The sequence below is a fragment of the Jaculus jaculus genome, chromosome 23 (genome assembly GCF_020740685.1).
Source record: "Jaculus jaculus isolate mJacJac1 chromosome 23, mJacJac1.mat.Y.cur, whole genome shotgun sequence".
Lineage (NCBI taxonomy): Eukaryota > Metazoa > Chordata > Mammalia > Rodentia > Dipodidae > Jaculus > Jaculus jaculus.
This window is the reverse complement of record NC_059124.1, coordinates 410,700-435,725: the sequence shown is the minus strand read 5'-3', so window position 1 is coordinate 435,725 and position 25,026 is coordinate 410,700. Positions and strand designations below refer to the sequence as shown.

At 46.1% G+C, this 25,026-nt stretch overlaps 1 protein-coding gene across 5 annotated transcripts in view; it reads left to right on the top strand.

Annotated features, from left to right (window-relative positions):
• Positions 1–25,026, top strand: part of Grin2b (glutamate ionotropic receptor NMDA type subunit 2B) — a 632,026-nt gene that overhangs the window by 543,792 nt on the left and 63,208 nt on the right. For all 5 annotated transcript variants that reach the window (XM_045139704.1, XM_045139703.1, XM_045139702.1 and 2 more), the window contains 4 exons: positions 17,370–17,572; positions 19,052–19,223; positions 19,845–19,998; positions 23,640–23,765. In XM_045139704.1, the coding sequence (XP_044995639.1) occupies positions 17,370–17,572; positions 19,052–19,223; positions 19,845–19,998; positions 23,640–23,765 (655 nt within the window). The remainder of the gene's footprint in view (positions 1–17,369; positions 17,573–19,051; positions 19,224–19,844; positions 19,999–23,639; positions 23,766–25,026) is intronic.

The following is a 25,026-nucleotide window of genomic DNA, read 5'->3' as shown; positions in this document are numbered from 1 at the left end:
GGACACTAAGCCACCCAGCGCTGCAGCAGGTGTGAGGTGCATCGCTGCTACAAAGGACCGGACAGATGAGCTGTTGTTGCAAATCGCTCACTGCTGTCTGCATTCCGCGGGCCTCACTTGTCCTTTAAGGCTGCGTGAGGAAAGGGAAAAGACACAGGCTCTGGTATCAGGCTACCTGCGTCCAAGGCCTGTCTCGGCCGCTTGCTTTGCTTGGGTAGGCGGGGCGCTTTCAGGAAACTTCTGCTCGTGAGCTTTGGGTACTGGATTTGTGCAGAGAAACACGGGGAGTAGAAGGAGTAGAAGGTGGAAAGCCCGCAAGTAGCTGGTCCTGGCAGCAGCCTAGAGCCTGCGGGCCAAGACTTAGCCGATGCCAAGTGACCTGCTGAGCGAGGCTGGCTGCCGCTGTAGACTCTGCGACTGTCAAGCGACCGCCGCAAAGCCTGGGCTGGGCGCAGGACCCAGCCGCAGTCACCACGGGCCTCACGGGAACTCTACTGGGTTGGCCCCGCCCAAGTCAAGACTGAGAGCTAAGTGGAAGGTCTCCCCAACTCCGCTCTCCCTGCCCGCCCCCCAGGCTGGGATGTCTTGTCTGACAAAGGCCACAGACTCTGCCTGTCACTCGAGACTCAGCCTGCCTCCCGGCCCTTGAGATGCTCCTGAAAAGTTGGCGATGGTCAATGCTGCTTGCCCCTCACACGGCCACTGTCACTTGCTTTGTGCCCGCCATGTCCCTGGCATCCTGCAGGGCATTTTTATGGGTATTATTCCATTTAATGTTCACCCAAACCCCATGAAGAAAGTTACAGTTATCTGCTGCTATGTACAGATGAAATAAACAATACATTATGAGGACTGTTTTGATTATATAAATAATAAATAAATAAACTAGGAGCTGGGCGTGGTGACGCACACCTTTAATCACTCGGGAGGCAGAGGTAGGAGGATCACCATGAGCTCAAGGTCACCCTGTGACTACATAGTTAATTCCAGGTCAGCCTGAGCTAGAGTGAGACCCTGCCTCCAAAAACCAAATTAAATAAATAAATAATAAAAATAAATAAACTAGGGCTGGAGAGATGCCTTAGTGGTTAAGGCACTTGCCTGAGAAGCCTAAGGACCTGGTTCAATTCTCCAGGTCCCACGTAAGCCAGATGCCCATGGTGGCACATGCATCTGCAGTTCGTTTGTGGTGGCTAGAGACCCTGGTGTGCCCGCTGTCTGTCTCCCTTCCTCTCTCTCTCTTTCTCTCTCCTTCTGTCTCTAATAAATAAATACATAAATAAATAAAAACATTACAAAATTTTTAAGATAAACTATGTAAACTACCTTAAATAAAAGATAAATTTGGGCTGGAGAGATGGCTTAGCGGTTGAGCATTGTAAAGCCTAAGGACCCTGGTTCAAGGCTCCATTCCCCAGGACCCATGTTAGCCAGATGCACAAGGGGGCGCACACATCTGGAGTTCCTTTGCAGTGGCTGGAGGCCCTGGCACGCCCATTCTTTCTCTCTCTCTCTGCCTCTTTCTCTCTCTGTCGCTCTCAAATAAATAAATAAAAATAAACAAACAAATCTAAAAAAAAGATAAATTTATCATAAGAATATTGGAATATCGCAGCAAAATTCAGAGTGGGAGCATGGTTCAGCTTGGGAAGAACTATGCAGACTTCACGACCGTTACCTCACATCTCATCCATCTCACTAGGTCTGGGGTAGCTTGGGACTTGGGATAACAGCAGTAACTTCACCGGGACCTCGTGGCTGGAATTGAGGATGGAACAGTTGGTTGGGAAGGGAGATGCTGAACAAAGGAGAGATGAAGGAGAAGAATGAGTTACAAGACAGAGCCAGGGGAATGGCGTGTTGGTAAACAGATTGGCAATTACCCGCAGTATAGAACGTGAAGGCTTGGGCACCAGGAGCAGCGTCAAGCCCGGGCAGCAGTGGCAACGCAGGGACTCCAGGTAGCCCTTCCTGGCATCAAAGCCTGGGCGCTTAACACCACGCGTCAGAAGGAGGTGCAGTCAATGCATGGATTCATGCGTGGTTTCATGCATATAGAAATGACTGCCAGCGGGCTACAGAGATGGCTTAGCAGTTAAGCGCTTGTCTGTGAAGCCTAAGGACCCCAGTTCGAGGCTCGGTTCCCCAGGATCCACGTTAGCCAAATGCACAAGGGGGCTCACGTGTCTGGAGTTCATTTGCAGAGGCTGGAAGCCCTGGCGCGCCCATGCTCTCTCTCTCTCCCTCTATCTGTCTTTCTGTGTCTGTCGCTCTCAAATAAATAAATAAATAAACAAAAAATTTTAAAAAAAGAAAGAAATGCCTTGACTGCCAGTGAACACTTGGCCACGATGGTACTCAAACCCAGGAAGTCATAGTTTAGAGGGGACCAACGTCATGCACTTTTGTTCTTCCTTCAATTGTCATCTGAAGGTAAAAGTGAGAAGAAATGCCAAGGGGACCTGATGACAGGTTACACCAATGCCTGTAGCCTGTGACCTGCTTCTCAAGGAACGTTAGACAGGCTCCTCAGGGCCTATCCGTGACCCGTCAGTCAGCCACAGCCTTGGGCGAGGGCCCCATGTGGTAATGGTCAAATCCCACAGGCAAAGTTGAACAGGAAGTTGGTACTTAGAGCAAGGGATCCCTCAAGGAGGGTCTTGCATGACCCTCAGGACTCAGGTGTTCCAGAGGGTTGTGGGCTTCTGGGAGGATTTACTCTGGGGAGAAGGCAGAACTTAGCTGTCAGCTCTCAACTTAGCTTATATATGTGTGCATATGTGTGTGTGTATATATATATATATATATACACACATTTATATATATAATATATATATTAATCTCTAATAATGTGCGTCATTCTTCCTTCTAAAAACATAATCTTGCTTTTCAAGTAGCAAGGGGAAATGCTAAGCATACTGTGACCTCTGATATATATATAGATAGTGATTTAGATATATAGATATACAAATGTGTGTGTATATATATACATATGTGTATGTATATATATTTTAAATATATTTTAATACTTAATCAAATATATATTTAATTCAAATATATATATATATATATATTTAAGAAAGAGAATGCCAGGCGTAGTGGCATATGCTTTTAATCCCAGCACTCGGGAGGCAGAGGTAGCAGGATCATGGTGAGTTCGAAGCCACCCTGAGATTCCATAGTGAATTCCAGGTCAGCCTGGACTAGAGTGAAACCCTACCTCAAAAAACCAAAGCAGAGCTGGAGAGATGGCTTAGTGGTTAAGCACTTGCCTGTGAAGCCTAAGGACCCCGGTTCAAGGCTTGATTCCCCAGGTCCCACATTAGCAAGATGCACAAGGGAGCGCACGTGTCTGGAGTTTGTTTGCAGTGGCTGGAGGCCCTGGCGTGCCCATTCTTCCTCTCTCTCTCTATCTGCCTCTTTTTCTCTCTGCCTGTGGCTCTCAAATAAATAAATAAATAAAAAACAACAACAACAAAAAAGAAAAACAAAAACAAAAAAAAGGAAAGGAAAAAAAGAAAGAGAGAGAGAGAGAAACAGGAGAGAGAGAGCGAATAGTTACGCCAAGGCCTCCAGCCACTGCAAAGGAACTCTAGACGCATGCGCCACCTTGTGCATCCAGCTGACATGGGTCCTGTGGAATCGAACCTGGGTCCTTAGGCTTTGCAGAGAAGCACCTTAACTGTTAAGCCATCTCTCCTGCTCTCAGCTTAGCTTTTTTTTTTTAAATTTTATTTATGTATTTATTTATTTATTTATTTGAGAGCGACAGACACAGAGAGAAAGACAGATAGAGGGAGAGAGAGAGAATGGGCGCGCCAGGGCTTCCAGCCTCTGCAAACGAACTCCAGACGCGTGCGCCCCCTTGTGCATCTGGCTAACGTGGGACCTGGGGAACCGAGCCTCGAACCGGGGTCCTTAGGCTTCACAGGCAAGCGCTTAACCGCTAAGCCATCTCTCCAGCCCTCAGCTTAGCTTTTCTAATTCTTACAAGTGGACTCTGAGGACTGGCTTTTTATATATGGCATGTTGGGGGCGTGGGAGGATTTAAGTCCTTGAACCAGGAAGGAAAACACACCTTGACTCTCTCCCTCCACCTCTCTGAGTCTTGATAGCAAACTACTTAAGGGGTGCCTGCTGTGGTGTGAAGGAGGTAACGCCCATTATAGAACAGCTGTCTTGACCCAGGGAGGGGAATATGGCGGGACAGCACCTGACTCCATGACATTCACTGGATTCAAAGCCTTTGGTAAAGTCAGAATAAATAGTAGCATTTTTTTATTCCTATGATTTCTGCTTCTATTTACCTGAATAAAAATACTGAATGAAATCATAAGAATTGCATGCAATTTGCCCTGACATTTTGAAACAGAGTTGGGAGCTTGAGAGGTTACAATATGCTTAGCGTTCCCCCTTGCTACTTGAAAACCAAGATTTTAGAAGGAAGAATGAAGCACATTATTAGAGATTTTTTTTTTTTTTTTTTTTAGGTAGGGTCTTACTCTAGCCCAGGCTGACCAGGAATTCACTTTGTAGTCTCAGGCTGGCCTTCAACTCACTGCGATCCTCCTACCTCTGCTTCCTGAGTGCTGGGATTAAAGGCATGGGCCTCCACGCCTGGTTCATTCTTTTTTTTTTTTTTAGTTTTTATTTTTATTTATTTATTTGACAGAGAAAGAGACAGAGAATGGGTGCACCAGAGCCTCTAGCCACTGAAAACAAACTCCAGATGTGTGTGCCCCCTTGTGCATCTGGCTAACGTGGGTCCTGGGGAATAGAACCTGAGTCCTTTGGCTTTGCAGGCAGATGCCTTAACTGCTAAGCCATCCTTCCAGCCTCATTATTATTTTTAATAGTAATAATGAGAAGGTAAGGGGTTAAGGAGAAAAATATTAAATGCTTGTAAAAACAACTATAAAGCAGGTATAGAGAAATAAACTCACCAATGGTCAACTAGCACATCACTTGCTACACCATGAACTTCAATTGCCACTTACCAAGACCTCATTCTCCACAGCCATCATGGCTCCTGGAAGGCTGGACGGAGGGGCTGAGGGAGGAAATGGGGCTGAAACTGACTCATCTCTCTCTCTCTCTCCCCCCGATCACTGCAGGGTTGTAAGGAATAATGATGTCAGATTCTTGTGTAACCCTGGCACAATAAAAGAAGTATTGGTTTCTAGAGCCAAACAGACCAGGGAAATGACCTGCATGTTTTTCGGCGTATGTTGTGGGGACCTAGAGAAATCTACCTTTGGGGGAGTTAGGGACAGTGAAGTGACGAGACCCTGTGCGAGCTGTCTGGCATTGGCCCGGGGCTTAATAGCTGCAATTACCATAGCATCACCGCATCTCTGCTGGGGGTGGTATCTGAAATGACCAGTGCCAGCTGTCCAGTACCAGGGGAATCAACAGCTTTTGTTCCTGGCACCTGCTTCACCTCGCCCAGCTCTCCTTTCCTTCACGTTCCAGAGTTGGAGCCACAAAGGAAGGAGCAGTGGTCAGCAGGGATCATGCACAGTGTGGTGGTCAGCCAACAGGTACAGGGGGCACGCACCGCTCCAGGGAGCGCAGGGCACTCTCGGAGAGGCAGCATCGGAGGCCAGCGATGACCCCTGAAGTCTAGGTGTCCCCTGAGAGGGCCGCACAGATCCAGGCAAGAATGGCAGGAGGGGCGACCCTCCCTTCTGCCCATGGGCCCAGAGCCACCAGACTCCAGCTTAATAAATAAATGGCAAAGCAGTAACAGGCCAAAGGCAGTCATGGATCAAATTTAAATATGGAAATGATTTTCAAACTCATTTTTCAAACTCTAGATTCCTGAGCCTAGCCGTGACTGGGTATGCAAATGAGTAGGGGATGGCGCGTCAGGCTGCGCATCGCCTTGTTAGAAGCTCGCTGCGGCAGAGCGCACCCTGATACGTAATGGGGACTCTCTGCGAACTGGGTCCTCACAGGGCAGCGTTGTCCTCACCAGAAAGGCTGGCAGAAAGCAGAAGGAGCTGATGTCTGTGAGCACCAGCCTTCGCATGCAAAGACAGCCGGAGCAGTTTGACTGAGAACACGCTGGACAAGCCAGTGCAAGGGGCGGGAAATGCTTCAGTCCCCACCCTTGAAATCCTGCAGGGTTGTGAATGTGCATATCATATCGGAAGAAGACTCATATTTTAACGTGATAGCCAAAGGCAGAGGTTGAGTCCCAAAAGCTGTATGGAAGATAAAAAATAAACAACTTCCTTTTTCTTCCCGGGCTAGTGTGATCAGGGATGAGGATGGTTATCATGGAAGGAAGTGGTGGTGCCTGAGAAGAGCAGAGAAAGGGGTAGAATATTCCAGAAATATAGAACAGTCTGGCCTCCATGTGGACAAAAGTATGCAGGAGAGGGAAGACTGTAGAATAACAGAGGACAGAACTGCATTCTGGCACACTCAGAACATAAAAAAAAAAAACAACTATGTGCAAAGGTAGTCTGAGAAGATCAACAGGGGCATTGTGGGAGCTTGCATTAAAAAGGTGAGGCTGGGGCTGGAGAGATGGCTTAGCGGTTAAGCGCTTGCCTGTGAAGCCTAAGGACCCCGGTTCGAGGCTCGGTTCCCCAGGCCCCACGTTAGCCAGATGCACAAGGGGGCGCACGCGTCTGGAGTTCGTTTGCAGAGGCTGGAAGCCCTGGCGTGCCCATTCTCTCTCTCTCCCTCTATCTGTCTTTCTCTCTGTGTCTGTCACTCTCAAATAAATAAATAAAAATTTTTTTTTAAAAAAAGGAGAGGCTGGAGAGATGGCTCAGCAGTTAAGGTGCTTGCCTGCAAAGCCTAACGACCTGGGTTCAATTCCCCGGTACCCATGGCTGGAGTTCATTTGTAACAGCTGGAAGCCCTAACTTGCTTTTGTGTACTCTCTCTCTTCTTACAAATAAATAAATTAGATAATCAAAATAAAAGGACAGAATAAGAGAGGGCACCAAGCAAGGTGAGTTGGTCCACACCTGCAAGTTGGTAATTGAGAGGTGGAGACAGGAGGATCAGGAATTCAAGGCCAGCCTTGCTATAGAGCATGTTGGAGTTCAGCCTGGGATATAGCAGACCCTGACACACACACACACACACACACACACACACACACACACGAATACCAAAGACTATTTAAAAAGTCAATTTTGAGCCAGGTCCAATGGCCAACACCTGTAAATACAAGGATTTGGGAGGCTGCTGTAGGGGATCACGAGTTCTAGGACAGTGAGACATTGTCTAAAACCAAAAAAGTTTTTTAAAAAAATTTATTTATTTGAGAGTGACAGAGAGAGAATAAGGCAGATAGAGAGAGACAGAGAATGGGCGCGCCAGGGCCTCCAGCCACTGCAAACGAACTCCAGATGCATGCGCCCCCTTGGGCATCTGGCTAACATGGGTCCTGGGGAATTGAGCCTCAAACTGGAGTGAGTCCTTAGGCTTCACAGGCAAGCCCTTAACCCCTAAGCCATCTCTCCAGCCCCACCAAAAAAGTTTTTAAAACATATTTTACTTCAAAAGAAAGACCAAGTTAAAATTTAGTGCACAGAAAAAAAAGACCCCAGGGCTGGAGAGATGGCTTAGCAGTTAAGGCACTTGCCTACAAAGACAAAGGACCCAGGTTTGAATCCCCAGGGTCCACATAAGCCAGATGCACAAGGAGGTACATGTGTCTGGAGTTCATTTGCAGCAGCTGGAGACCCTGGCACACCCATTCTTGTTCTCTCTCTCTCTCTTTCTTGCTCTCTCATTCTCTCTCTGCCTCTTTATCTCTCTCAAATAAATAAATAAATACTTTTTTTTAAAAGACTCTAAATAGCCCAAAGACAAATATAAGGGTGGGAGCAATTGCTGAGCATATGTAAGGGACAGAGTTGCTATCATAGAGTGTCAGAAGCTCTTCCCACCAACAGATAAGATAGAAAAACAACCCAAGGAAAATGGGGAGAAGATGTGACCAGAGGGTAAAAGAGGAAAGTCTAAATGGCTAGCAGATGTGGGGAAAATGCTTGAGCTCACCGTGAGTCAGAGATGAAAATTAGAGCAGTCAGATACAATGTTTCATTCCTCGGATTGGCAAGCATTTCACGGGGTGCAAACATGGGTGCCGGTGACAACGGGAGCCGGGGCGCTTGTGGCCTGCTGACCGCAGTCCGGGCAGTCCGGCGGCATGAAGGGCATTCGTAAGTGTGCGCATCCTCAGCCAGCCACATCCTCTTGTTCTGGTTTTTTTTTTTTCCAGTACTGAAAATTGATGCTTCAGAAATAACAAGATGTGTGAGTGTTTAAATATCCCAAGTGTTAATTTATGGGGACTATGCTGGTACTCATAGGTGAGGCTGGAGATGGTCTGCAGTGGCCGGACGCATTCCCCGCTGGCCCTTTCTATCCCCTGTCGTAGACAAATATCTGAAGCTAGGCAAATAAATCAAAGATAACGTTTGCCCCTCACTACTAGGGATTGAAAATAGGGATTCCTGGGCTGGAGAGATGGCTCAGTGGCTAAAGGCACTTGCTTGCAAAGCCTGATGGGCCAGGTTCAAATACATAGAACCCAGTAAACCCAGATACACAAAGCGGCAGTGTCTGGAGTTGGTTTGCAGAGGCAAGAGGCCCTGGAGCACCCATAATCAATCTCTCTCTTTCTTTCTTCCTTTCTCTCTCTCTCTCTCTCTGCTCGCAAATAAATAATACATAAACTGGTCATGGTGGCACCTACCTTTAATCCCAGCACTCAGGAGGTACAGGTAGAAGGATTGCCCGAGACTACATAGTAAATTCCAGGTCAGCCTGGGCTAGAGTGAGACCCCCACCTTGAAAAAAAACATAAAATAAAAATACAACAACAACAAAAGAGTTAGGTCAGCTGCTTGGTCAATGGGAAGGAAGTCTGAAGTTTGTATAATGAAAGGGGAAAAGCAAGTGGTAGATAAACATTCACACGATTTGGGAGACACATGTGTGGACACCCATGCACAGTCACACCCATCTCCTTCTGTGTGCACATGTAGATGTATGTTTGGAGGGGTACAGGAAGCAGATAGACATACAATATAATGTTTACTTGGTTTTAAGAGATAGTAGACCCTGCATGGTGACACACACCTTTAATCCCAGGACTAGGGAGGCAGAGGTACAAGGATTGCTGTGAGTTCAAGGCCACCCTGAGACTATGTAGTGAACTCCAGGTCAGCCTGGGCTAGAGTGAGACCCTACCTCAAAAAAATAAAAAATAAAAAGGAGAGAGAGAAAGAGTATGATAGGTAGATAGGTAAATAGATAGGTAGGTAGGTAAGTAGATAGATCGATGATAGATAGATACATAGATACATAGATAGGTAGATTATAGATAGATAGATAGATAGATAGATAGATAGATAGATAGATAGATAGATACATACATAGATACATAGATAGATACATAGATACATAGATAGATAGATACATAGATAGATAGATGATGGATAGATAGATAGATGATAGATAGATAGATAGATAGATAGATAGATAGATAGATAGATAGATGACAGCCGCAAGTGGGCATGCTTGCAGAAAACGAAAGATTGAGCGGAATGACGGACTCCTGCAGAAGCCAGCGTTACAGATGAGTGAAGGCCAAAGGTCCCAGGAATGCCTGGGACAGCAGTAAGGTGGGATTTGAGGGAGAGTGGATAGATTTGCTACCTCTTTGGGAAGAAAAAAAAAAACACAGAAGTCAGCTACTTTGCAGAGACTGCTTCCTGCTTGCTCAGAGAAAATAATATGTAGTTTTAAGTTGTCCATTTTAAACGTCAGACAAAGGCTTAAAACATGCAAGAGCTTCATGTTGGACTCACTTGTCATCTCAAGCAAGAAACAAAAACACTTTGACTTTTGAAAAAACAAATAACCTTTGACACCTAGAAAGGCTCCAATAAGTGTTTTTGTTCCAGGATCTTAAACAGTGACTTTTCTGTGACAGTGAGAGAGGCAGCCCAGGGAAATCGGTGTCCTTTGCTTATCTGTGTAGAGAGTAGCCTGAAATCAGTGCTGGCCGGGTCTCTTGTCCCTTCTTCCCTCGATGACACTAGCCCTGCGCTAGGCATATCCACGGTCCATGGTGAAGGGACAGACCTGGGCTTTCAGAGAGGAGCAAGCTCCCTGCGATCTTCCCTCCGGTGTGGGCTCTGTCTGGGTGTTCATCGGTGCCAATTCCACTGGCAGCCATGGCTGAAATCTGTTAGCAAAAGGAGGACCTGTAAAGTCTAAAATCACCGTAGACTGGGTCCCTAGCAGTTCTCATGGGCCAGGTCTACTGTGATGTGCTGTAGATTTTCAGGTACAGTTCCTTTTGAGAACTTCCCAGCTAAGCTGCCCCCCCCCCCAAAAAAAAATCACTCTACATTATTCTGAGAAAACTAAGCAAAGAAATTTTTCAATGCTCTCTTGAGAACATGATTTGGGTACTCAGGAGATCTTTTTAAATGTGAATATGGGAGATAACTGGATTTTTTTTAATAGACAGATGTTGCTGTTAAATGTACTTGTGGTAATGATGTTTGTTTAGTGCTTATCTCTGAGAAACTCAAAGTGCTTTACAGACATTCTAGATATTTTTAAGGTTTTATTTACCATGATATTTTAATCTTGACTATAAAATTCTTTGTTCTGTTTTTCACTTTAGATTTTCCCTGAAATAGCTCCAGTTATATTATTTCCTGTCACTCTCTTCATTTCCAGGATTATATACTCACACCTTTTAAGACTCTTAGACGAGGGTTCCAGATTTCTCTCAGAGTCTTACCAGGGCCTCTCTACCTCTCTCTGTTCACTATTCATTGCTCTTTCAAAACTTTTCCATTTGTCATGTTTCCCATGCTTCTTTCCTCTTGAAGAATTGCATAAAACACACCTTGTTCTTTCCATCAGTTGCCTTCTTTTTTAAATATTTATTCATTTACTTACTCATTTATTTTTTAGAGAGAGTGAGACAGAGACAGAAGGAGAGGAAATTGGCACACCCAGCCCTCAGCCACTGAAATCAAACTCCAGATGCTTGTGCCACCTAGTGGGCATGTGCAACCTTGTGCTTGCCTCACCTAGGTGTGTCTGGCTTACATGGGATCTGGAGAGTCAAACATGGGTCCTTAGTCTTCACAGGCAAGTGCCTTAACCGCTAAGCCATCTCTCCAGCCAGAGTTTATTCTGTTATTCCACCATGAATTTATCTTTCCTTCTTGTGGTCACCCTTGAGGAAACAAGGAGAGGGGATAAATTCCATGGCTAACGACAAATGAATCTGCTATAAGGCACCTCAGAAGAAATGATCAACAAGGACATCTCTGCCTTGGAATGCTACTTGTAGGCAATGTGTGCAGAGTTCCTGCCCAGAACATGGAACTATGAAATTATCAGGAAGGCACCATAGACATCTGCTGACCCATTGTTACAGGTGTGAAACCGTAAAGGGCAGAAAGTTTGAGAGTTGTGCCCATCTCCTCTGAAATGCTCAAGAGACACATTAAGAACTTAGGTCAGAAGATTAATCACCAGAAATATTTGCAAAGAAAAAAGAAGCCAGAAGTCCATAGCATCTGGCTTACATGGGATCTGGAGAGTCACACATGGGTCCTTAGGCTTTGCAAGCAAGCACCTTAACTGCTAAGCCATCTCTCCATCCAGAGTTGATTCTTTTAGTCCACTGCGAGTGATGTTATTCAGGGCATGGTGAGCTGGTAAGTGCCTCCCGGCTGGGGCAGGGAGCACGGAGGAAGCTCTGGTTTGCAGCGTTCACCAGCTGCATGGGGTCCATGACGGGTCCAATCAAGTCAAGTTGATTTTCCAGGGTGATGGGACGTCTCTGGGTGGTGATCATTGGCAGGACATTACGAGGAAGACCTGAGCTGGCTCAAGGAATGCAGAGCTCTTACCTCAGGAGCTGTCACTCGAGTTTTAAGGCCCAGCTAAAAAATCAAGGGCACTGTGAGGCTCTTCCCTGACCTTTTCCAAAAAAAATGATCACTTCTTCTCTGAACGCCAGCCTGTTTACTTCGACCTTCTGTGAGGGTGACTGCCACAGCCTCGCTGAGGTTGTCAATCAAGCCTCTCCCTGTCGAACTGTCCTTTGAGGACATAATCACGCCTTATTCATTTACTGTCAGAGAATCCCAGCAACATGCAGGGCAGAATCCGAGCTCAGAGACTCAGCTTCTGGTCCTTACTAAGCACTCACTTATCTGCACATCTCAGAGACAGCCTCGAACCCCCTGTCGAATGAGACACTGATTGGGGAATCTGTGATGCAGGTTAAAGGCGATGATGATTGCTATTGTTACAAGGTCAGTGCCTGGCACGTTTCGGCGCCCCAGTCAACATCACACGGCCCTGTTATCTCTAGCACCCAAACCAGCGCCTGTCACACACTGTTGTGTGATCGTTGGTTGAATCAGATGGACATGAAACGCAGGTGTAATCCAGCTGGGCTAGGAGAAAGTTGAGAAAGGGTATGTGAGAGGGGACCTGAAGAAACAAGATACTGAGGAAGGGAGAATGGCATGCTTAATAAAAATTCAGTAGATCTTGGACTTACAGGATCAGAACCTAGTTTTTCCTGCTGGGGTATGATGAACCCAGGATTATCCATACCCCACCTTCATCCTAGGGTCTAGATGCCACTGTGAGTCTATAGGTATGCCATCTATTATTACAATAGCTTTTATAAACTGCTGCTGATTGAAGTGTCTCCTTTTGAGTACAGTTGCTTTTTTAAAAACCCTAAATGTGAGTTAGAGAGATGGCTTAGAGATTAAAGTGTTGGCCTGCAAAGCCAAAGGACCCAGGTTCGATTCCCCAGGACCTACATAAAACCAGATGCACAAGGTGGTAAATGCGTCTAGAGTTCATTTGCAGTGGCTGAAGGCCCTAGAATGCCCATTCTCCCACCCGCCCCCTCTCTCTCTCTATATATATATCTTAAATAAAATAAATTGAAATAAAATAAAAATCATAAATGCTTTAGACTTTGGGAATAAATACTGTTGAGACTCATCCCATTTTGTTCAATCCATCATCCCGGTTCTTTTCTATTTCTTCCAAACTTGATTCTGCATTGCATCTTTTGTCCCCTCTAGGTTTGTGTTATCTGTAATTTTGTTAATATGACTTCTATTTTTTTCTTTATTGCATGTGTATGTGTTTGTGGTGCATGTTCCTGTGTGCATGATGTTCACATGTATGTGGTCACATGTGTGTATGGAGGTGTGCATGCTTTTGTGCATGTGTTTGTTGTGTGTGCCTGTGTGCAGGTCCCAGATCAATGTTAGAGGTCTTTATTAATTGTTTTCCTTCATATTATTCTTTAAGAAAGATTCTCTCCCTGAGCCCACAGCTCACCAATCTGGGATTTGTCTAGACTTGCTGGCCACTGGGCCTCAGGGAGTCTTGCCATTGTTTCTGCCTCTCTGCCTCTCCAGCCCCTGGGTCACAGATGTGCGCCGTGACATTGCCACTTGACGTGGATGCTGAGAACCCACACTCAGCCCTGAGCTGGTCCTCCAGCCCGTGAACAGCAGTTCCATTTTATTTTCTAAACCAGTATGTAGGTCACTTCTAAGAACACAGTCCTCTGACATGTCATTAAAACCTCCTTCCATGTTCCCAATAATCAGTTCTTCTCTTTTTAGATGCAGATTTTAAACTCTTTTTCAGTCTAGCAACACGTGCCGCAGTCCATGTTGTAGTTCATCTCGCTCACAAGAATGTCAAGCCCAACTCTGCCAACGTTCTGTGTCTCTAGCATCTTTCCCTGCAGATACAGAATGTGTTCTTAAAGAAAATGCAGCCATGTTGTCGTGATCTGTCCCTAGTTGACCTGTGCTGAACATTCCCAAAGCCAACAACTTCCTCTTCTGCACTGAATGACAGACTCAGAATTCAGGAGAGTGGCGTTAACCATACAGAGGTGGGAGGGGTTTGCCACGCAGACCTTCACCATCCTGGTGGACTGCTTGGGCACAGTCCTGATGCAAGTTGTTGAAATTTTTGTGTGGACATTGTGTGAGGAGAGTGTGTTTTGAGAAACCATCTGGAAGCAGGGTTCACAGTAGAACCTGTGCGAACCTCATGTGAGATTAGAAGATACGGCAGCAACCTCAGGATGGGCTGCTGGACCTCTTTGGGCCAGGCTGGTTACAATGAAGACAGAAGCGAATAAATTTAGGTTTAAAAGAAGAAATATCAGGGCTGGAGAGATGGCTTAGTGGTTAAACGCTTGCCTGTGAAGCCTAAGGTCCCTGGTTCGAGGCTCGATTCCCCAGGACCCACGTTAGCCAAATGCATAAGGGGCGCACATGTCTGGAGTTCCTTTGCAGCAACTGGAGGCACTGGCGCATCCATTCTCTCTCCATCTGTCTCTCTCAAATAAATAAATAAATAAACAATTTTTTAAAGAAGAAATATCATAAACAACTGTTGAGGGAAGATGATGGGACTGAAAAAATAGGTCCTTAGGACTTCCTGATCTTTCTCACATGATTGAACATAAAATAATGGTGTGACCAGTGGAAGAAATAATGGGTGCTTAGGGATGGAGGGAACTCAGTGTCATGTGCTTCCAGGGTTGTGGTTTTTCCCTATGTGTCTAGGAAAACATTTAGATATTTATTTTGATTATTATTACTTATACAGAGAGAGAGAGAAAGAGGTAAGGAGAGAGAGAATCGGTGTGTCAGGTCGAATGAACTCCAGACTTGTGGCTGTCCCTTGTGCACATGTGTGTCACTGTGTATGTGGCTACATGGGGCCTGGAGGCTTCACAGGCAAGTTCCTTGTTCCAGTTAGGTACGCATTGCTGGCAGAAATCGCCCAACTGAGAACAGTTTGTGGGGGAAAAGGTTTACTTTTGGCTTACAGGCTCGAGGGGAAGCTCCACGATGGCAGGGGAAAACGATGGCATGAGCAGATGGTGGACATCACCTCCTGGCCAACATAAGGTGGACAACAGCAACAGGAGAGTGTGCCAAACACTGGCCAGGGAAAACTGGCTATAACACTCATAAGCCTGCCCCCAACAGCACACTGCCTCCAGGAGGTGTTAATTCCCAAATCTCTGCTGGCTGGGAACCTAGTGTTCAGAATACCTAAGTTTATGGGGGACACCAGAATCAAATCACCACATGCCTTAACCACTAAGCTCTCTCTCCCTTCTCCATTTGGATATTTCTGCTTCAGAAGTAGCCAACAGCATGAGGGAAATAGACTTGGAACACAATCAAGTCTAGAGAAATCATAATTGATAGTCTCAGTAGTCTCTACTTTATGATGGCTTGACTCATACTTTTTCAACTTTGTGCTGATGCAAAAGTGATTTGCGCTCCATAGAAGCCATATTTGGATCTTTTCCTGGGCTGGTGATACATGGTAGGAAACCTTCTCATGATGCCAGCCAATGCCAATGAGCCACAGCCCTCAGACAGCCACGGAGTCGCCAGGGTGAATAACACACACTAGGCCATGACGTTCTGTTGGGGAGGGCATGAAGTGTAGTTTCAACTTCCTGATATTTTCAGCTTGGGATGGGTTTAATGGGTCATATCCTCATGAAGGGTCAAGAAGCACCATCACATATACAGGAAAGCAAACGTTTGATTCAATTCCTAATTCTGAAGCAGCCCTAAGGTTAATGCCAGAGAGACTATGCAAATGGAAAACAAGATCGCCTAGGTTGCAAAGTCACTGTCTATGTTGTAATGACACTCTATGACAAGGCAGTGCTGTGTCGCCTACAGGTAGCACGGAAGTAGCCAGCGAGGTGGGACAAGCTAGGAGGGGGCTGACCCCACCTACGGAGCCACCAGGTACAAACCAAAGTGAGCACAATGGCACTCCACGCGTATTTGCTCGAAAACTTAGTACGTCCTTCCAAGGCACTGCTTCTGACTGATTTCTGTAGCTAAAGTACGTAGTTCTGAGAGCTTGTCATCTTTCCAGGTCTGCTGTAAGCATCGTTCCATGGAGAAAAGCAGGGACTGGGGAAATTCCCTAAGCCCTTGTGATAACCAGAGATGCTCAGCTATAGGAAACTGGCAAGCATTCCCTCTTTCTCCATTACTCTTTTGGCCCAACGGAAAGGAGAATCCACCACAAAGAAGCTGTACAGATTCCATTTGGAAAATAGGAATGAATGGCTCTTGTAAATGCCCAGACCTGTCCATTGCTTCTGGGGATTGGCAGCAGGACTAATACTTGTGATGGAGGGAGTGCCCGTCTTTCCTGTTAGAGCCGTGATGTTTCATGGATATGGGGTGCACAGTCTGGTCTCGGCTCACTCCAAGGCTTCTCCCTAGCCCAGTGGATACAGATGCGCATTGATTCATACACTCATCACCAACCCTAACTGTTCTCCCGTCCCAAACAAGCTGGGGCCATCTTGGTTCAGCTCAAGTTGGTCTTGATTCAGTTCAGATCTACCTAGTTTGTGTACTGTTCACCAGACTTCTGATATAACGCGCAACACATCCAGGCAATTCGTTTACTGCAATCGTTCTCCTGGCTTTTTCAACACTTTGTGCTGCTCCCGCTAATATATTAGTAGCTATGGCTATGAAAGAGAGAGGAAAAAGGAGGAGGAAGGAAGGGAGGAAAGAAAGAAGGGGAAAGAAGGGAGGGAGGGACAGAAGGAAGGTAGAAAGAAAGGGAGAGAGGGAGAAAGGGAGGGAAAGATAAAAAGAAGGAGAAAAGAAGAAAGAGAGGGAAAACGAGATGGAGAAAGGAAAAAAGAAAGAACAACAATGAAACTAAACAAACACATGAAAAGAAAATTAAGAGCCGGGCGGGGTGGCCCACGCCTTTCATCCCACACTCGGGAGGCAGAGGTAGGAGGATCGCTGAGAGTTCGAGGCCACCCTGAGACTCCATCGTGAACTCCAGGTCAGCCTGGGCTAGAGTGAGACCCTACCTCGAAAATCCAAACAAAATCTGAAGCATGCGAGTGCTGTTGGCACGTGCTTCCCTCCCCGCACTCACCTGGGGCGCTGTCACCCAGCTTACGTTTGGGGCTCCGCCCCCAGTGTGAGCTTGGCCGCAGGGCAGAAGGTCCTTCTCTGAGCTACCGGGCTTAGAAGGACGCTCAGAGCCCATGGTTGGTCCTCATATAATGCTTACAAAGCGGGGGAAGTGACTGAATGGAATGTTTTCTTGGACTTGGACGCGGTGGCCCCTCATTTCCAGTGTGTGGTTACAGTGATGTCCTCTGCCCCGTGCGTGACTCTTGCGCCCCTTTGGCCATATTTAACAGCGTCCCAGGCAGAGTCACGATGCTGGGGGGGGGCGGGGGGCTGCTGGCTGGCGACGGGCGCTTTGCTGAGTGTTTGTTCATCCTTGTGCAGGTGGGGCGGTGGAAAGATAAGTCCCTGCAGATGAAATACTACGTGTGGCCCCGCATGTGTCCGGAGACGGAAGAGCAGGAGGATGACCACCTAAGCATCGTGACCCTGGAGGAAGCGCCATTTGTCATTGTGGAAAGCGTGGACCCTCTGAGCGGCACGTGCATGAGGAATACCGTCCCCTGCCAGAAACGCATCATCTCTGAGTATGACACCGTCCCTAGCAGCTCTGGGCGGCCGGGGGGCTGCAGGAGGTGCAGCTGTTAGCACGCAGATGGCCCCGCCCTTGCAGCATGGAATGCATTGGGCGCCATGTCCAGTCCTCAGCGGCCAGTGGGCTTTGGAGTCCCTGTATGCCTGTTATCTGATGGGTGGTTCCATCCAGAGGGTGATTGCTGCCAGAACTGGGATTCCCTTGAACATGCTTAGCCTTAACATCTAGAACCTTAAGTTTATGGGGGCTTTTCTTCCAATATTTTATATTTACATATTCATTTATTTATGAGAGTGAGAATGGGCACACCAGGTCCTCTGGCCACTGCAAATGAACTCCAGGCGCATATACCACCACGTGTATCTGCTTACATGGGTTCTGGGGAGTCGAACCTGGGTCCTTACACTTCATAGGCAAGTGCCTTATGCACTAAGGCAGCCAGCCAGTATCTAACCCCACATTTTTTTTTGCCTGTAGCCCAGGTTGGCCTTTAATTCACAGCAGTCCCCCTACCTCAGCCTCCCTAGTTCTGGGATTTAAGGCCTGTGCCAGCATGCCCAGTGAGTTTGGGGTGTCTCATGTTTCCCTGTGGGTGTTGAAGTTTGTTTTCTTGACCCAGCATGTCTACACATTGTGAAATGTAGGGTCCTGGTTTGGAAGGAGAACCCTGTAATCTGTGCTTCTGGTAGTTAGGATAATACTACCTGTTTGGTGAGGATGGGAGAATGGGAAGCCACTTGGGAACTGGTAGCTTTTCTGAACCTGAATTCAGGTTTTGGTCAAAACCATTAATTCAGTAAAAAAAAAAAAAAAGATAATTGAATGGAACCCTTAGGACATGTACCCTTTCTCTCTCAATACACACACACACACACACACACACACATATATATATATATACACATATATATATATCCATAATAAATATATTTTTTCACATATAATTCCATAATAAATGTATATTTCTACATATATCCATATTAGGTTAATATAATTCCATATTAAAATAAATATATATTTTTCATATATTATAGTTTTATATATAACAAATATTAAATATTATATATATCTACAAAGGAACATTAAAAATTGTGAGAATTTATAGCCCAATATATTGAGATAGTAAAAATATTTGAATTCTGGATCTGATTTATCGTCTCGCTCAGGTATAAACTTTACTGTGAAGGTGAGATGGTGAGAGTAGCAGTTTTATTTTATTTATTTTTTATTTGAGAGAGAGGGGGAGAGAGAGAGAGAGAGAGAGAAAGGGCCAGATAGAGAGAGAATGGGCCCGCCAGGGCCTCCAGCCACTGCAAATGAACTCCAGACGTGTGCGCCCCCTTGTGCATCTGGTTCTTGGGAGCTGACTCTGGGTCCTTTGGCTTTGCCAGCCCTAGTGTTGGTGAGAAAGAGTGCTATCTTGCTTCTTTTACAAAGTCTCGCTTAGCTCTTTGTCTCTTTCACTGGCCAGGAATAAAACAGATGAGGAGCCAGGCTACATCAAAAAGTGCTGCAAGGGCTTCTGTATCGACATCCTTAAGAAGATTTCAAAGTCTGTGAAGTTCACCTATGACCTTTACCTGGTGACCAATGGCAAGCACGGGAAGAAGATCAACGGAACCTGGAACGGCATGATCGGGGAGGTGAGCGGCCGGGTGCGGGGCTGCCCAGTGGTCACGGGTTTCGTTGGGTTTAAATAGTTTGAACAGTTCGTGTTATGAACTTCAAACAACAAAAAAAGACAAAGCAGTAAATATAATCCTTGTTCCCTGTATACAAAGAAAATCACCACTGGGCCATATTTTTCTTGTTGTAGACCTGGCCTTTCAGAATGTTATTAGCAATTGTTTTAATTACTATTCCTATTGCTGTCTGTGCTTATAGAGTGTGTGCACCCATGGGTGCAGATGTACATGCCTTGGGTGCACGCAGGCAGAGGCCAAAGGAGAGTGTTGGTGCCCCCCCCCACATCACTCTTCCATGTCGTTTCCTTAAGACAGAGTCTCTCACTGAACCAAGAAGTGTCATTATTATTGTCTTTTTGCTGATGAGACTGGATGACCAGTGAGCCCGTGATTCTCCTGTCTCCACGCCCCACGGGACTGGTTTGCGGGTGCGCATGGTCACCTCCTCTGCTTAGACAGTGCGGGGCTTCAAACTCAGGCCCCCTCTGGCCCTGGTGATGGTTCAGCCAGTACCCTTACCCACTGAGCCATGTCCCCAGCCTCCTTTCCAGAAGGTTCTAATGGGGACTTTCCCTGCAGGTGGTCATGAAGAGGGCCTACATGGCGGTGGGCTCGCTCACCATCAACGAGGAGCGCTCGGAGGTGGTGGACTTCTCCGTGCCCTTCATAGAGACCGGCATCAGCGTCATGGTGTCACGCAGCAACGGCACTGTCTCACCTTCCGCCTTCTTAGGTAACTGGTCTGCTGGTAGGAAGTGGGCAGGAAGCCGAGCAGCTGGGCTGAGGAAACACAGAGGAAGCTTGTGCCCAGGCTTATTTTCAGCCGGGAAGGGGCTTGACAAGGGCTTAGCTCAGACAGGGACTTTATTTTGGAGAACTGATTCTTCTCAAACACCAAAATGGAAGAACGCCCAGGAAATGGTGTACCCTGCCCCTGCTAGGACTGGTCACCAGAAGCCTCCTTCAGTCCCCTTCTTACCACTGACTTGTCTTCTGACCTGGAGCAAATTTGCTCCGTCCTGAGACTCAGTTTCCTCACAGAAGAAAACACTTCAGCTAGCTGATCTCTGAGGACGCTTCCTGCTGTGATCAGTTCTAATTCTGGATGTTGAAAGACCTATTTACTTTTTAATTATCCCCAAGAATTGACCTCGGTGCTATCAGAAAGGTTCTCTGTGCCGTGTGAATTTTCTGAGGCTTTGCAGGCCAGAGCTGATCTGATTCCCATCCGTCCTCATGCTGTTCTCGACTTCCCTACCCTCCAGCATCACTGAAATGCCAGAGCCTCACGTGTGATATAAGACTGGGTGAGATAAGGCCAAGACTTCAATTAGGTGAGGTCTTTTGTGAGCTCATTCCCCATATTTTTGCAGGAGCTGTGGAGTAAGAGGGTAGAAAAATAGAATGTCACCTTGAAGACAGAACATTGGACTAGAAGCCTGGTCTGGTCATAAACAACCAATAAGCCTTTGGACAAGTCACCTTACGGGACATCGACTTGTGTTTTTTTTGTTGTTGTTGTTGTTGTTTTAATAGGAATATTAAGAGAGACAGTGACTAACATTTTCTTTCATTTTGTCCACAAGAAATTAATTCAATTAAGGCACCACTAAGTAGAATTACAGAATGTATACAATTTTCTATAACATAAATTTCATAGTCAATCTTCTCTTACACAGTGAAGCAAATTCTGACCCTGCTAATTCTATGTGAAAAGTTACCAGAGAGTGTGTGAATGCATTTATCCTCCTTGCTTCTGGATGCAAGGTGTTTATATGCTTTCTTTAGAAGAGGATTAAACCATTAAGAGATACAAAATACATCCTAATTCCAACCCTGTTGGTACAGCAGTAACCAAAACTTCCAAAGTGTTTAATCCAGCTGTGACAGAAATCATGTCATTCTGTGTTTAGTGAAAGAGTGATTAGTTAGGGGCTGGAGGGATGGCTTAGCAGCTAAGGTGCTTGCCTTCAAAGCCACAGGACCCAGGTTCAATTCCCCAGTACCCATGTTAACCAGATACACAAGGTGGCACATGTATTTGGAGTTCATTTGCAGTGGCTGGAAGCCCTGGCATGCCCATTCTCTCTCTCACATACTCTCTGACTCTTCCCTCTCTCAAATAAATAAATAAAAATAAAATATTTAAAAAATAAACAAATAAGAAAGAGTGATTAGCTAGTTATAGTAATAAGAGAAGGCAATGTCCATTCACTACCAGTTATGTGATGTGCTAGAAATGATTACAGGTACTTAGGCTGTGTTAAGTCATTGACAGTACTCAGTTTATGGCTTAAGAAGTGGAATCTTGGGTAGCTTCAGCCTTTTTCCAATAGCTCATGAGCTAATAACCAACAAAGGCAGCTATGTCTGCCTTCGTGGCTTGTCTAATATCCACCTGGAGCCCCTCCCCAAGCGTGGAGCTGGTGTGGTAGACCGTACGACACGGTATATTCCTATGGAGAAAAGCCAGCCTTGCGGTTTCAGGGACCTCTAGCCAGAAACTAACTGTGCCACTTTCTGAGCTGGAACATGGAAAGAACTTTGGTAGCTCAGTCTTACTTTACTCCTCTGTAAACCAAAAACAGTAACAACATCACAAAAGGGCTATGAGAACGCTTATAAACGCTGCCATTTGGTGAAGGTGCTTTATAAATGATAAAGATCAACACAGATGCTGGTCTTACATTTGTGTCTAGAAATCTTCCTTGGGCTTGCTGGAAGAAAAGAGACCATGGAAGTGAGACTTTCAGTTGTAATCTTTTTTTTAAAATTTTTTTTTGTTCATTTTTATTTATTTAGTTGAGAGCGACAGATAGAGGAAGAGGCAGAGAGAGAGAAAGAATGGGCACTCCAGGGCCTCCAGCCACTACAAACAAACTCCAGACGCGTGTGCTCCCTTGTGCATCTGGCTAATGTGGGTCCTGGGGAATCAAGCTTAGGCTTCACAGGCAAGCGCTTAACCACTAAGCCATCTCTCCAGCCCTCAGTTGTAATCTTAGATAAAGCATAAGATCAGGGTAGGATGTGCATCAACGGCCAAGGGTGGAGGGGGTTTCTGTGCACTACCACAGAGAAACTTCAGGCGATCCCATCTTCATTTGAGTTCCTGGCTGCATCGAAAGGTTTTGCATTTCACAGTTGGATGTGTTAAGCTCTGGGTCTTTTTAAGTTGATTAAGTGACCAGGGTTTTATAATCCCTTTTGGAAGTTCAATAGTAAAGTAGATTTCAGAGTAAGAAATATATTTCCTAATTTTTCAGCCAATTTTCCTCCTTTCTTAACTTCATCTTTTTTAATGATTTGGAAGATGGAAAAACAGCATGTTAATTCACTTATTATGAGTTTACAATGAGATGTGACAGCTAAAGAGGCCAGAACTATTTCAGGACACAATGGGGGAAGCAGTGCATCATGGGACAGAGTAACGATCGCCCCTTTATGTCTAAGCCTTCAGAGAGATGGCTTTGAAATACAGGGTGCAGTTTATGCATACCTCCAAGCCAGGGCGATTTAGTTCAATTGGAAGACATTCAGCAAAAATGATGGAGGATATTAAAGAAAACATGTCTAGTGCATTCTTGCTCTCTTGCCTGGTCCTGTCCCATCAACTCAATCATTACCTTCTAACATAGGTAATAATTGCTTTGTGTAACATCTTCTCTTGTCACCCGTTAAATACACACTGTTGCAAATACTTGTAGTCAATGCAGATAGATTTTTAAAATGTTGAATGATTGTTCGTAACCTAATGATGCCCAGCATGACATACCATATCAAGATAGTTTGGGAAACATAGACTTGGAAACTTCAAAAGAAATCATGCAAACGGCAAAGGGGAATAGTTATTCATTGGACCTAAGTATCACTGAACCAATTCAATCTAGAACAGTAGCTACAGGCTGGAGCGATTGCTTAGTGGTTAAGGCACTTGCCTGCAAAGTCTAGAGACCCAGGTACAATTCCCCAGGACCCACGTATGCCAGGTGCACAAGGTGGCACATGTGTCTGGAGTTCACTTGCAATAGCTGAAGGCCCTGGCGCTCCCATTCTCTCTCTCTTTCTGTCTCCCTCCCACTCTCAAACAAATAAAATAAAATAAAAAGCTTAAAGCAGTAGCTACATTTGTTAAGAATTTGGCTGTAAGGTTTGCAAGCAGTGGGGAAGAGTTCTGGGGGTCCCCACTTGGCTGTGTGGCCGCGTAGAACCGAGGCAGTTCAGAACAGTGTCCACATGCCCATCTGGGGCACGGAGTCCCTTGAGCCTGTCCGCGGTCTTTCCAGCCCAGGCCCTGGCTCCGCGCTGGGCAACCCCGAGCCCGCGCCGCCTGTCCTCTGTGTTGACCGCGCGCTGTTTCTCTCCCCCCCCCCGCAGAGCCGTTCAGCGCTGATGTGTGGGTGATGATGTTCGTGATGCTCCTCATCGTCTCGGCCGTGGCTGTCTTCGTCTTTGAGTACTTCAGCCCCGTGGGTTATAACAGGTGCCTCGCCGACGGCAGAGGTAAGGCCGCTGGAGCGGTCGGCAGTGGGAGCATGCACACTTCAGGTCATCAGCCTGGTCGCTTTCCAGAAACCCTCCAGTGAAGACAATAATTTGAATCTCCATGTCCGGTTGTGGTTCACACTATCCTCAAGCCCAGCTTTAGCCCTGGATAAATGAGAGAAGACAGGATGGATGAGTCACATCAACAGATCTCAGGAAACTATTTTGATGACCAGAGTCTGTGGGCAATCACTTGAAGCAGATGTGTGGACCAAGGAGGAATAAAAACACGTACTAAGAGTTAGGCAAAAAAAATCAAAATAAAACAAAAAGGGCCGGGCGTGGTGGCGCATGCCTTTAATCCCAGCACTCAGGAGGCAGAGGTAGGAGGATCGCTGTGAGTTCAAGGCCACCCTGAGACTCCATAGTTAATTCCAGCTCAGCCTGGACCAGAGTGAGACCCTAACTGGAAAAAAAAAAAAAAAAAGAAAGAAAAAAAAAAGGTAGGAAGCCCAGCATGGTGGCACATGCCTTTAATTCCAGCCCTTGGGAGGCAGAGGTAGGAGGGCTGCTATGAGCTTGAGGCCAGCCTGGGATTATAGAGTGAGGTCCAGGTCAGCCTGGGCTAGAGTGAAACACTGTCTTGAAAGAAAGAGAGAGGGAGAGAAAGGAAGGAAGGAAGGAAGAAGGAAAGAAGGAGGAGGAAGAGGAGGAGGAAGAAGAAAAAGGTAAGTTGTCCCAGTGTCCATGCAGATGGCTGTGGCTGTTGGCCGCCCACAGCCAAAGGATCACGGCTGAAGTGGGAGGTCGGCAAGCATGTGGCCCTGGCTCGAGCCCCTTGCCCGGCAATTCAGCAGGTGCAGGTTTGAAATGAAATAGACAGGAAAGCCTAGTTCTCCTTGATAGCTAATAATGAAGGGGTCCAATTCCTTGGGTAGGTAGACAGAAAGAAGGGGAAAGTGCCCATCCGAAGCATCTACACTTCTTAACAGTTTGTTAGATTTCTGCAGGAGCCATTCTAGAACAGAGGAATTTGAGTACATAGCACTTCCAAAACTTCCTAAAAACTCCAAGATTAATACGTATGCTACTTTCTCTAAATCTTCTCCTTCTAGCATGGGAGATGTTCTGAATTTACATCACTAAGAGGAAAGATTCTTTTTAAAAAAAAAAAAATTTATTTATTTATTTGAGAGCGACAGACACAGAGAGAAAGACAGATAGAGGGAGAGAGAGAGAATGGGCGTGCCAGGGCTTCTAGCCTCTGCAAACGAACTCC